This window comes from Malus domestica, chromosome 16 (assembly GCF_042453785.1).
Source record: "Malus domestica chromosome 16, GDT2T_hap1".
Taxonomy (NCBI): Eukaryota; Viridiplantae; Streptophyta; class Magnoliopsida; order Rosales; family Rosaceae; genus Malus; species Malus domestica.
The window spans coordinates 21044434-21057066 of NC_091676.1; the positions used below are offsets into that span (position 1 = coordinate 21044434).

Genomic DNA, 12633 nt, shown 5'->3' on the forward strand with positions numbered 1-12633 from the left:
AACTATTTTTTTTCGTAAATTAACCCCCTGAACTATTTGAAATAAGTCAATTAACCTCTCACCGTCAGATTCGATAAAATTTCATCCACTTTGCCGTCAAATATTGGCATGGCTTTACCCTCAAGAGTGAATCACGTGCTAGTCATGTGCCAATATTTGACGGCAAAATAAATGAAATTTTATCGAAGCTAATGATGAGGGGTTAATTGGCTAATATCACATAATTTAGGGGGATAACTTAACAAAAAAAAAAAAATTCAGAAGTCAATTTAAACTAAGATAATAATTTCAGAAAGTCAAATCGCAGTTTATTCTAAAAACAATATTTTCAACATCAACCTTATTTTAAATTTGGACTAATGGAAAAGGATAGAAAGTTGGTGACTTCTTTGGTGAACAATGCATTAGAGGCTCTTGGGTCAGTGCAGGTCCAATGTAAAATGAGGCCCAAGAATATTCAAACGAGGCCTTACCGTATAGATCTTAAAATAAGAACAAGTGAACAACCAATCCATATGCTCTAGCAGACAGATTACATTGTTATGCTTACATTTTGCTTGAGTATTGAAAATTTGAAACTCTACTTTTTTTGTAAGTTAAACTCAATGATAGTAATCATACTTTAAAAGACTAACAACATGTTTGAAAGTACTTTTAAAATAACTGAAGACTCTTTTGGTTAAAGTGTTTTTGGGTGTCAAGGCATTTGAAGTGCATTTTGGAAGAAACACTAGTTAGTTCTTACAAGAAGCACTTCAAGTGTTTTTTCAAGATTCACTTGCAGTTTTACTAAAGATTAGGTCAAAAAACACTCTCGTCAAAAGTGTTTCCAATAATTTTAAAATCACTTCCAAACAGAACCTAATCCACATGGCTTTTTATCATTTTTAATACATTCGATATTATCTACACTAAGCGGTGGGGGTGACACACCCCGACCCGGAATGTCCACTAGGACTCTGAATCGAGATGTGCTGGCACCTGGAAGGTGACGGAGCCATAAAGTGTGATGATGTGGAAAAAAATGAATAAATTTAAACCTAAAAATGCCTAAATACAACAGTGCGCTGCAAGTGGAAATGAACCCATTTCACACGTGACGTCAGAGCATAAGTAAAGTACAGTATAGTGGATTGAAAATCATACCATCAAAGGTAATCTCCAATACCAAGACTTGCCACGTATCCTCGTCTATACGAAAGCTCTGCTAGTAGACCTAGAGGGATAAAACAAGAGTGAGTGGCCAGAAAATAAAGCCTTAATAAAGACCTTCTAAACAATATAATCCCTCACCGTAACACCTGTTTAGCTTCTAGAAAATCATACTACGGATAAGTATGAAATCAAAAGTATACTAACATTAAATCCAGAATATACCACGACACAGCATCTCAATAGCAATATAAATAATCAAGTGCTTAATAACCCATACTAGCACGCCAATCGGAGTCACCTATGGTGACCTGTACGACTACAACCATATCTTATCAATCAATACTAACATATAAGTCGGAGTCACCTGTAGTGACCTGTACGACTTATCCATATCTCATCAATCAATGCTAGCTTATAAGTCGGAGTCACCTGTAAGACTTATCCATATCTCATCAATCAATGCTAGCTCATAAATCGGAGTCACCTATAGTGACCTATACAACTTATCCATATCTTATCAATCCATGCTAGCTCATAAATCGGAGTCACCTATAGTGACCTGTACAACCATGTCGGAGTTACTTAAAACATCATATAGTCATGCCATCACTCGATCGTTCCAAATAAAATGTAATCATAATTATGCATCCCACATTTCACAACATATACTCACCTGAACTTATCTATGCATCATGCACTCACCTTCGTACTTTAAAGCATTCATAATAATTATGCGCAATAATATACTTATGGACATGCCTTGATGCAATTCAAAACTTAACCATATCATAGTGCTTCCAAATATATATATATATATATCAATAATGTGGCGTAAAATGCACAATCTATAACGCCCTACTCCCGAACTATTAATTTTTGGGAATAATTATCGGTGACAAGCTCAACTAAACATTAGTTTAACTAACTATCAATACTTACAATTCTTTACTTCAAATTTTCGATCCTTCACACAATGATTTATGACCAACATCCAATCACTAAATCATAAGGTTAACTCTCATATTTTCCACCAATGTCCCTCACCTTACACAATTTCCCAAACAAGGCTATTGCCTCAATTATTTAATCTCATTTATGTTATGGCTGCATCTAACGTCTCGTTAGACTGCTTACGTACCCTAAACAGGGATCAACCCATTCGTAGTTCGCATTAGTACTTCACAGCATTCACAGTTATTATATGAAATAATCAATTTATAACTGTTTGTGGAATTATCAATCATATATATATATATATATATATATACGATAGAAAGGAAGAGACCCATCACCTGAGGTCCGCACTACGACTCCCTAGCACGAATATTGCGACATCACAAACCATCGTCGCCTAGAACAATTATCAAATCACATCTCAGAGTTCTTATCAATAAAATATGCAACTTACATAACACACATCCCTACGTAGTTCGATTCGAAAGATCCGCATCATGGAATTCTGATCCCTTACTTCCAAAGATCCACATTATACTTCTAAAACAACATCCTAAAGTTCCATTACGATCCAACGGTCGGATCTCCACCAATTGCCAAAACCAAGTGCCGGTTAATATTTTATTTTATGAACTTACAAATCCTATTCGGGAAGATCCGTATATTGGATTCCCGATCCGTAAGTTCCTATGATCCTCAAATATCACGTACTATAACATATTAAAGTTTGGTAACAATCCAACGGTCGAATAATCGATTCAAATAATGACCTATTAACGTAACATAGATAATTTAGGTTCCAACAATCAACCTACATCATATAATTACCAAAACTGAGCTCAAGGTATCTAATTTAGCATAACAATAACACCGACAGCCCCCTGGCCATGCGCTGCCGCACGCGCCGCCATGGGTGGCGGTCAGCCACCCCGACTCGCCGGAAAATCCAACTATTTCCAAAAATTACCAAAATTTACAGGAATGAAGATCTCAATGAGTAGAGTGAACTTTATACATGTGTACAAGTCCAATTTGGCCGGGAAAAGCTTCAATTTCGCTCAAACCCGCCGGAACCCTAGAAAATGGTGTGCTTCAATTCGACCTCCATACTCACTCCGACGCCTCAACCATTGCTTGGGCTTTATTCCTGAGGTTGAAGGGAGCCTATGGGTGGTGGTAATTGGTTGGGTTAGCTTCAATTTTTTACGGATTGTCACCATACACCCACACGGGCCACCGTCGGTTTTTCCTCCAAAATACCACCAAATTCTTCTAATTTTGGGATGAAAATGGAAGAGAGAGGGTTAGGGTGGTATTTCCAGGTAGTGATTCAACACAATTCACCGGAAATTGGCTGGAAAATACACGGATTTGGCCTTGATACTCGCCCGGGTCGCACGGGTCAACGAGGAAACCCGATTTCCCCCTCCTTCTCACCTTCCCTCATTTCCCTCTTTTCACTTCTCTCTGGTTGGTCAGTCTCCTCTCTTCCTCTCCTCCGATTGGGCAGCAACCCTTCTGTCTTTTCTCCCCCATTCCCCCATTCCCCCACTTCTTCTTTCTATTTTTCAACTTTTAAAAATCACTAAATGATAAATAAAATATAGCGGTGTGCTATCCACACACTCTTTGTTAATTTATATCCGTTGATCTTCTTCAATTCATTCAATCCGACGGCCGAAAATTAAAAGGGTGTGTGAGAAGTAAAAATGGGTGTGTGGATATCACACCCCTAGAAACATTATAAAAATATATAAATAGTGACTAAACAAAAGTACTTCTCGGGTTTACAGTTCTGTAAAACTTTAACTGTAACCCAAAATCCTCTTCTGCTTACACCTTCGAGTCCGTAATGTCGAGTACTTCAGGAAAACACTAAAGGATTAATTCATACACCTCGCTATATGTTGGTCAACGGAAGTGAAGACCCTCGCCTCTAAGGGCATTTTTGTAAAATCACACTTTTAAATTTTGTAAAAACATAAGATTAGGGACGGTTCGTCATAGGGGGAGTGAGCTAAACCTCACATTGGGCTAGCCATAATAATTTGGTTCAAAATTGCCTTTGGCGAGATTTGAATTTAAGACCTCTCATTTACAAGTGAAGAATAATACAATTAGACTGTAATATTAAGTAATAATGATAATTATACTGATTGATACTCAATTGAAAATGGAAAGTAAGTTGAGTTTGAAAATTCTAAAAATTGGCTATTTGTATTTTTAATAAATAGGCTATCTTTTTCAAGTTGGTTTTGAATTCAATTTGTATAAACATTTCCACTAAACAAGAATTTTCAAGTACGAATTTTGAATTAAAAAAATTAAATTCAAGTTAAATACCAAATAGTCTTTTAATTGCTCCCCACGAAAGAAAAACATATATATCTATACAAAATAGAAAATAGAAATGGTAATTTCCATACCATGAGGATCCTCTTCAGATCCTTTTTGTGAGGATCCTGGGATCCTCAAATCGTGTTCGTTTATCATACATTATGCGGTCAAAAATTAATTTAAATATTTTTATTAAAAATTAAATATAAATAATATCTGACGAAAATCGATCGTACGATATACAATAAACGAACATGATTTGACGATCCTTAAGATCCTCACAAACAGAGGATCCGGAGAATCCTCATTCATTTCCAAAAACCTTTGCAAAACCCCCCTATTCCCACCAGAGAGAAAAAGAAAGAGAGCGGAGGCGAAGATGGCCCTCTCTCGTCTCCTTCTTCCGCAGCCATGGCATCATCATCATCTCCCCAAAACAGGTAAAACCCACTTCAACAAAGCATCCTTGTTACTTTTCATCCAACGCATTTTCTCACAAAATCGATTATATGTACCGTTTCAGCGCTTCCCATATCGACAAGATGGTGTTCTTCTTCGTCGAGCGGTGCGGCGGAGAAATCGTCGGGTTCCGAGAACTCGAAGGAGAAGGAGCGAAGAGCTGCAGCGGCTGATAAGTCAGATAACAGCAAGTGAGATCTTTTTGAAACCCAGCAAAAGTTATTATTCCATTATATGTGTGGAGGAATGAACAATTCATGAAATTAGCCAACATTAAATTGTAGAACGATTCATTAAAAAACCCCAAATTGTAGAAAACCCGTACATTAAGCCCGTGATTTAGTGCACAATGCCGAAAATTTAAAACCAAATTATCTTGTTGATCGAGTGCATCAAGCATGTGGCGTGCCAACTATGCAAAAATAGTAATTCTGAACTACCCTAAAGTCTAAGATAGTCTCCCTAAGTCTGTGATCGTCTCAATGCGGATGATGATACACGTGAAGAATCAATTGTAGATACAAACATAGGAAACGCAAGCCCGAACTCCCCATTTTTTGTAGAAATTGCCAAATGGTATAAAAAATTACTCCTGGGAAATTTCATTTAGTGCTCAAGAGAGTCCGTGCAACCAAATAGAGATCAGAAAATTGTGTGCAGAACATATAGGCGTAAGCAAAAATATGCATGGTTGAGCAAAATATGTGCAGTGTATGCAGGCTTGCCATATACTCACGTTCTGAAATATTTTGGAAAGTAAAAAATACACGACTTATGGTACTTTCTGTAGTTTGCATTTTATTTTAGTTATTAATTAATTTGTTTGTTTTGGGGGATTGGCGTGGGAAGGTGTTGTGAAGGTGCAACATCATCAGTCAATTGTATTTGTAATGTGTTTGCCTGAATCTTATAATCGATCTTGGTTGCTAAGCCTTTGTAAAATTGGATTTATAGATATATGGAGATGCATAACAAAGTGGGGGGATCTTGGGATGCTCTGAAAGACATTTTTACTAATGTGAAGGAAAGAATGCTGGGAAGTCCCCGATTTCAGAAGCAACAAACTATCAAAGCAATTGACTCCGCATCTGGTAGGACAGTTCCGGAGGTTATTAAGACAAAGAATAGTCCACATGACACTGCAAATGATCAACCCAATTGTAGTATTCGAATGCCAAAAATCACAAGAGACTCTCACGGTTTCAAGGAGAATGTCTCAATGAGTCTAAGAAATGATATAATTGGGGAATGCTCTTCGTCTGAAGTACATGATGCTACTGCTTCTAAACGAGTCGAGGTGCATAAACATATAGATAGTACCGAGCTTGGCAAGTCTAAAGGTACAGCTCAGGCCTCAGTAGGTGTACTTTGTTCTTCAGAGAACTTGGCTGGTGTGATTGTGTCTGATGCTAGAAAGGAGCATGCTGGTCCAGAAAATGTAGAGAATAACTCAACAAATGTGTCATCAAATATAAGGGGGGAAGAATCTTTGAGCAATTTGATTGGTGTGGCTGTATCTAATAAAAAAGAGAAACATGTTGGTCGTCAAACTGTTGAAGATGGTGCAAGCGGAAGTTTAGTTCAATCATCTGAGGCCTTCATGGATTCTCAAATCGATGAAAGATGTGTTACAGAAACTGCAGCTTCGAATATAACACGGAAAATATCTTCCAAGGATATGGGTCAATCAGAAGCCAAGCCTAAATCACACAGAAAACTACAGGAAGTCATGTCGGACAACATTGGGGTTCTCAAATCAGAAACTGAGTTCCAGTCCTGCTTAACACATCAGTTACCTGGTGAAGATTCTAGGATATTGCAAAAGGATGTTGCAAATGGATTCACAGAAGTTGGAAATCGAAACCATCAACGTGAGAAAACAACTTCAATATTTGATCAAACACCTACTGCAGGTACTGATGTGGGTAAAATGCCTGCATCATCTAAAAAGGTGGGGTTGGCAGACATGTTTATGAGGACAATGAATGGTCAAAAAGATGGAAAACTGGCCAGTGAAAGAAAGAGCGATGGTTCGTTGGCTTCAAATGGACTTTTGGGAGTTTTAAATGAAACAAATGAAACAACTAGAGATGAAGAAGATATGGGAAAAGGATTCAGCATCAATGGCTTAATTGGCTGCATTAAGGAGCTTCCTAGGGAATCCTTATTTGATAAACCTCAGAACTGTGCTATCCTCAACAAGTCTGATGACATCATTAAAAACGGAGGCTCCGTTCCAAAGGTTCCAAGCCTTGCTGATTCACATAAACGTGATGCTAAAGGGAAAGAAAGTTCGTCGAGAGGCCATGCCATGGGCAAGGGGACTAACTCTGTCAGTGGGAGTGAAGAACAACCATGTAGGGAAACCCCTCCCCTGACACAGACATATTCCATATCTGAAAGTGACAGTGATGACTTGAAAGTTGCATCTCGAAAAAAGTCAAAACAAACCCGACAGTTCCATCTTCCAACTGGTAAGGAAGGCTTCGAAAGAAAGGTATTGGTGAAATTTTTGCCTAAAAACGTAAAAGAAGGTAGTGTTGTTGATGTTCTTCATTGCTGTGGGGACATCGTGAAGATACAACTACTTCCCTTAATCGAAGGAAGCAATTTCAGAAATGCTTGGGTTCATTTTAAGGTATGTGGCAAAATGCTTACTTAAGGTTAAAATGTCCTTTTATTTTTTTTAAACCAAAAATATGTCCTTTTGTTTTCCAGTTACATTTTTGTTCATACTGCTACAAGAAATTGAGAAAACTGTGAGTCTTATTATATTGTAGCTGAAATGACGAACTGTTCCTAACTCTGGTTGTCCTGAAGACAAGTCATAGAATTGTGGCTGGTTGCATTGTATCTCTTAAGCAAAATCTAAGCCATTTCACAATTTTCTGGACCGTCCTTTGGTATTATTGCAGACCCAGGAAGGATTACAGAAAGCTCTTGGGAAAACTGACCTCACTGTAAGAAATATCGACATCTTTGTTGAGGCGGCTTCTTCAAGAGATGTGCGTAATAAGGTTACTGTTCCAAAGCTGATTGGTGATCCTAAAGTTCCTACTGCATTGGTAAAGAATCCCACACGAACAGTTGTGATTAAACAGTTGACTGATGATATAAGCTCACATCACCTAAAAGAAGCTCTTGACTTCTGTGGAAGTGCCATATCTGGCGTTTTCTTGGGTTCCTCAAGCTCTGTTGCTTATGTGGAATTTGAGGTGAGCTTATTTACCCTTTGCTTCTGTATTTTTACTGAATAACAAAGCATCAGGTTTACCAAAACAAAGAAAGAAAGAAAATTATAAACCCATTTTCTTGGAAGTTAAAAGTGGATATTGTTCCGACTCTTGCATGTTAAACTATTGTTTCGCTGTGAATATTTATTTCACCAGGCTGCTGATACTGAATGAATCAGCTTTCTCATCATAATATCATATTCTGGAATTCATCCTTTTGAGTGCTTGATTTCAGACAGAAGAAGCCAAAGAGATAGCAATTACCGCACATACTATACGAGTGCAAGGAAAGCTTCTACCGATCTATAGAATTGATGTGCCAAGAACAACTGTGGTGAGGATTTCAAATTTCGACGAAACAGTATCACTGACACAAATCCAGCATATATGTAAATCCCACGGGGAGATAAAGCGTGCAAATGAGAGATCCAAGGGCATTGTGGATGTGCAATTCAAGCTTGCTGAATGGCCTAATATGTGGACCATCCTCAACAGGTAGTGTAATGCATATAAAGTGGAAGATGTTCATCGCCTTCATCCATTAAATGTTTCTGATATAGTCCGTTTGTCCCTTGTTTCTAGCCTGAACGGACTGAGATTCGAGGGCCACCAGTTGATCGCGCAGCCTGCACCTGTTTTCCCTCCGGAAGTCCTTCAAGCCCTTTGGAGTCGGCCAGACGAAAGAATTCATGTCCGATCTGTTTTACGCAGACTAATCCGCGACGCTGAACTAAATGTTGAAATCACTAACATTGCTACCAAAGTGTATTTTGATTGAGTTATCATTGCAGTCTTTCATCCCATAAGCTTTGTGACAAGAACAAATTCGGCCATGCAAATTTGACATGCATAAAATTGTTTTAGGTTTACAGTCTTTAGACCATCATCTTCTTCCTCCTCATCAATACCAGTCCTCAAACCCGTAACCATGAGGATTTATGCTCGCGCACTTACCACAAGGCTGGGAAACAGACTGGTTCAAGGTTGATTAAATAGAGACTCCCGAGCGATGCAGCAACCAAACATGTATTGGTTGCGCAACGGCAACAGAGAACCTAAAATACGCAAAGTAATGGTCTCAAAACAGATTTCAGACGCTGTTCAAGAATGAATCTACATCAAGACGACAGCAAAATGCAGTTAAGACAGAAAATTCATCCAATAAAAAGTTCCCCATTTGTCAACAATATTGGAAACTGCTCTTGAAAACTAAATTCGATCCATGATAAAGAAAGGGATTACAATCAGAGTACATTGAAAAGATTCCATAACAAAATTGTAAACTTCACGACCGAAATTGCTTAAGCTGTAGCCTTTTTCAATTTTGCAAGCTCGCTCCTGACCAGTCCGGCCCTCTGCAAATCAGGGAAATATGTTAGTTTGGGATGGTTCAACATGACAAGGACAAGAAAACAACAGTAATCATCTAAATGATAAAGATAAATAACGTCATGATAAGGAGCATAACCAACCTTAATCTTAGCCAACATGAGCTTGAATCGGTCAAAGTCGTTGAGAGATGCTCTTCTCTTCTGAACAATCAGTTTTCTACCCCATGAGCTGTTCTCCCACTTCTTCTTCACATCTGCCAACATACATACAATTATGAAAAGAAAACAAAGGCGCGGGAATGAAAACAAGACTATCGTTATTTATGGATAATGGAGTGTACCAGCAGCTTCCATTGCGGCAAGCAATTCCTTCTTCTTGGGCACCCTCTTGATATCAATCTTGATGTCAGTGAGTGAAAGCCTCTTGAAGTTCATTTGCGACCTCACCATATTAGGAGCATCGACAAGAGCCTACAAAAGACAAAAAGCAGAATTACGAAATCAAATACACACATGAGAGGTGGGAACAAGATCAAGTTGGAGCGCAACCTGACACCAACTGAAATATTAACAAAAACCCAGATTAAAAAAACAACTTCAAAAGGGACAATAAAAAATTGTGCAAAGAGCGTAAAGCTTCAGAAATAATAACTGGATCCACATTTGCATTTTCAATAGAGATTTAACATTATGTATGGTATGAGCTTCTCAACAATAACCGTCGATGCTCCTTCTAAAAGGGAACTCCACTGAAGCAGATTTCAGTACAGAAATACAAAGCAACAACGCGGGCGATACAAATTCCGAAAACCCTAACCGCATTCGAATACACAGTGAAAATTCACACGCCCTTAGGTCTAACAGAAGCTTTGATTTAACTTATCATAACATACAAAAACACAAATTCCCAATACTCATTTCATAAATTTATTAAAATAAATATCATATAAAACCACAAATCAAGCATAAATCTGAAGAAAAAAAATTACAGGCAATTAAAAAAAGGAATGCAATTCTAAATTATTTACAAAAAAGTAAAAATGAAATTATGATGTACAAAAAAGGAAGAAGGGTACCCTGTTCTGGTCAAGGACGTCGACGATGACGACGAGCTTCCCATAGTCCTCGCCGTAGTTGACGAGAGCCACCCTTCCGATCTCGACGTACCTCTTGAAAGGCTGTCCAAAAAAACACAAACAAAACAGAGTGAGACAAAAAAATAAGAACGAAACGAAGTCGCATTGAGAGAGAATATAGAGGAGGAAAACGCCATGGATGAGAAGGGAGAGCTCACCATTTTTGGTTCTGGTGAAGTGTGTGATGTGTGAGGACTTCCGAGGAGGCGGAGCTTTGAAGAAAAGAGAAAATGGTAGCGGAGGATTAGGGTTTTTCTTATGGTCTTTGTAGGATGCTGTGGACCGTTCGATCCTCTTTAATCTTGAGTTTGGTTCGGAAATTGGGTTGGCTTTTGTTCTCACTTTTGCTGCTAATGGGCTTTACATGAACATCAAGTAAGGCCCAAAGTCATGTAGTTGGATCATTCTTCAAGGGCTCTAAGACCATCTCCAACCGAAGGAGAGTCAATGAGCTCGTTTTAATCCTCTGATCCTCCAAGAAATTAATATTTTAATGAACAGTGCATGACCACATTTCTTACCGTCTCCAACTGAGGGTCAGGCCAAGCATAGCCCTGTCACAAAAAACTATCTCCAACCAATTGCCAAAGAGCCATAGGACGAAACATAATTTATTATTTTAATTGAATTACTATGGTTACTTAAATTAAATTACCTCAATAATTTTATGTTATGGATTGTCAATAATTTTCATGTTGTTAAATGTTTTTAAAAATGTTGTTAATTTTTTTATGTTGTTTAATGTTACTTAATGTTATTTAATGTTGTTTAATATTGTTTAATGTTGTTTCATGTTACTTAATGTAAAAGAAAAAAAGAAAAAAAAATCAAATATGACGTCATCATGATGTCAGCATGTGGCCCTCCCTATGGCCGGCTGGCTGGCTCATTTGGGTTTCCCGGTTGGCCCTTTGGCCCTTTTTTGTCTAGTGGGGCCCACGAACTCTTTGGCCTGACCTTCGGTTGGAGACGATTTTTGGGCTATTTTTGGCCCTCTGGCCCTCTGGACCCTTCGATTGGAGATGGTCTAAGGATGTAAAACGTATCGGACTAAACTGGTCTAATGACATGTATACTAATCAGTAATTCGCACAATGTGTTTGAATTGAGGAGTTGGGTTTAGGAGTAGGGATGTCAATGGTTCAATGATTACCATCCTCATCTTCGTATGTATTTTTCCTCCATATGCTTTGTGTGTGGGCATATGCTATAAAAAATTATAATTAGAATTAGCATATGCCCACTCACAAAGTGTGTGTGAATATTTTTTATTTATTTTTAAATGAAAGGAGAGAGGAAGAGAGTGAGAGAGAACGTGAGAATGGGGTGAGAGGTTTTTATTTTATTTTATTTTATTTTTTATATTAGAGATGTTAAAATCATATGTAGGTGATGCTTTATAAAAATAAAATAAAAACAACAAAATTTGTATTCTTGTGATTACTAAATTGCTCACAATTTTTATTTTTAGTCAATTTTAATCAGAGGGTTAGAATAGTAGTTTTGTTGAGTTTTAGTTGACAACCGGAGTTCTATTAATATGTAGTGTTTAAATAAAATATTCAACCTGAAAAATCTAGACTATTCATAAAAAAAATTAATAATTATGAATAGCGAATTCGATCATCTAAAGTGCTTTCTTAATCAAATCGCAAAATTATTTTTCGTGAAAGAGTTGGAAGCAAACTACATTTTTTTATTTTATTTTATAACATATATTCCAAACGAGGTGGGGTTGGTGGGTTGGATCGAAGGTTAAAATAGCATCCTCACCCAACCAAACACTATATTTGAAAATATCCTTCATACCCGACTCATTAGGGGCAAAGCCCTTTGGAGATCCGAATTCATGGGGAAAATTGTCATCCCTATTGCCATAATTGGAAGAGTATTGTTGATATGTATATCTTTCCAACCCAATGCACCTAATAGGAGGAGGCCATGTGGAAGCAAGCCTGAAGCAAGGGACCAAGAAAAAGGTAATATGGCTCACAAGGACTCATCCGCAGATATAGGTAGCATCCCAAT

At 37.8% G+C, this 12633-nt stretch overlaps 2 protein-coding genes across 2 annotated transcripts; one reads left to right on the top strand and one right to left on the bottom strand.

Moving 5' to 3' along the window:
* Window positions 1-4747: 4747 nt before the first annotated feature.
* LOC103411175 (uncharacterized) lies at window positions 4748-9016 on the top strand. The gene is made up of 6 exons (XM_017325783.3): window positions 4748-4886; window positions 4970-5096; window positions 5860-7543; window positions 7821-8120; window positions 8374-8633; window positions 8721-9016. The coding sequence occupies exons 1-6, from the start codon at window positions 4826-4828 to the stop codon at window positions 8914-8916; spliced, it is 2628 nt and encodes an 875-aa protein (XP_017181272.3). The 5' UTR covers window positions 4748-4825; the 3' UTR covers window positions 8917-9016.
* Window positions 9017-9273: 257 nt separating this feature from the next.
* LOC103411174 (large ribosomal subunit protein eL14y-like) lies at window positions 9274-10910 on the bottom strand. Its single transcript, XM_008349817.4, has 5 exons — window positions 10764-10910; window positions 10546-10647; window positions 9811-9940; window positions 9611-9723; window positions 9274-9493 (listed from the first exon to the last, which is right to left on the bottom strand). The coding sequence occupies exons 1-5, from the start codon at window positions 10764-10766 to the stop codon at window positions 9440-9442; spliced, it is 402 nt and encodes a 133-aa protein (XP_008348039.2). The 5' UTR covers window positions 10767-10910; the 3' UTR covers window positions 9274-9439.
* Window positions 10911-12633: the final 1723 nt, after the last annotated feature.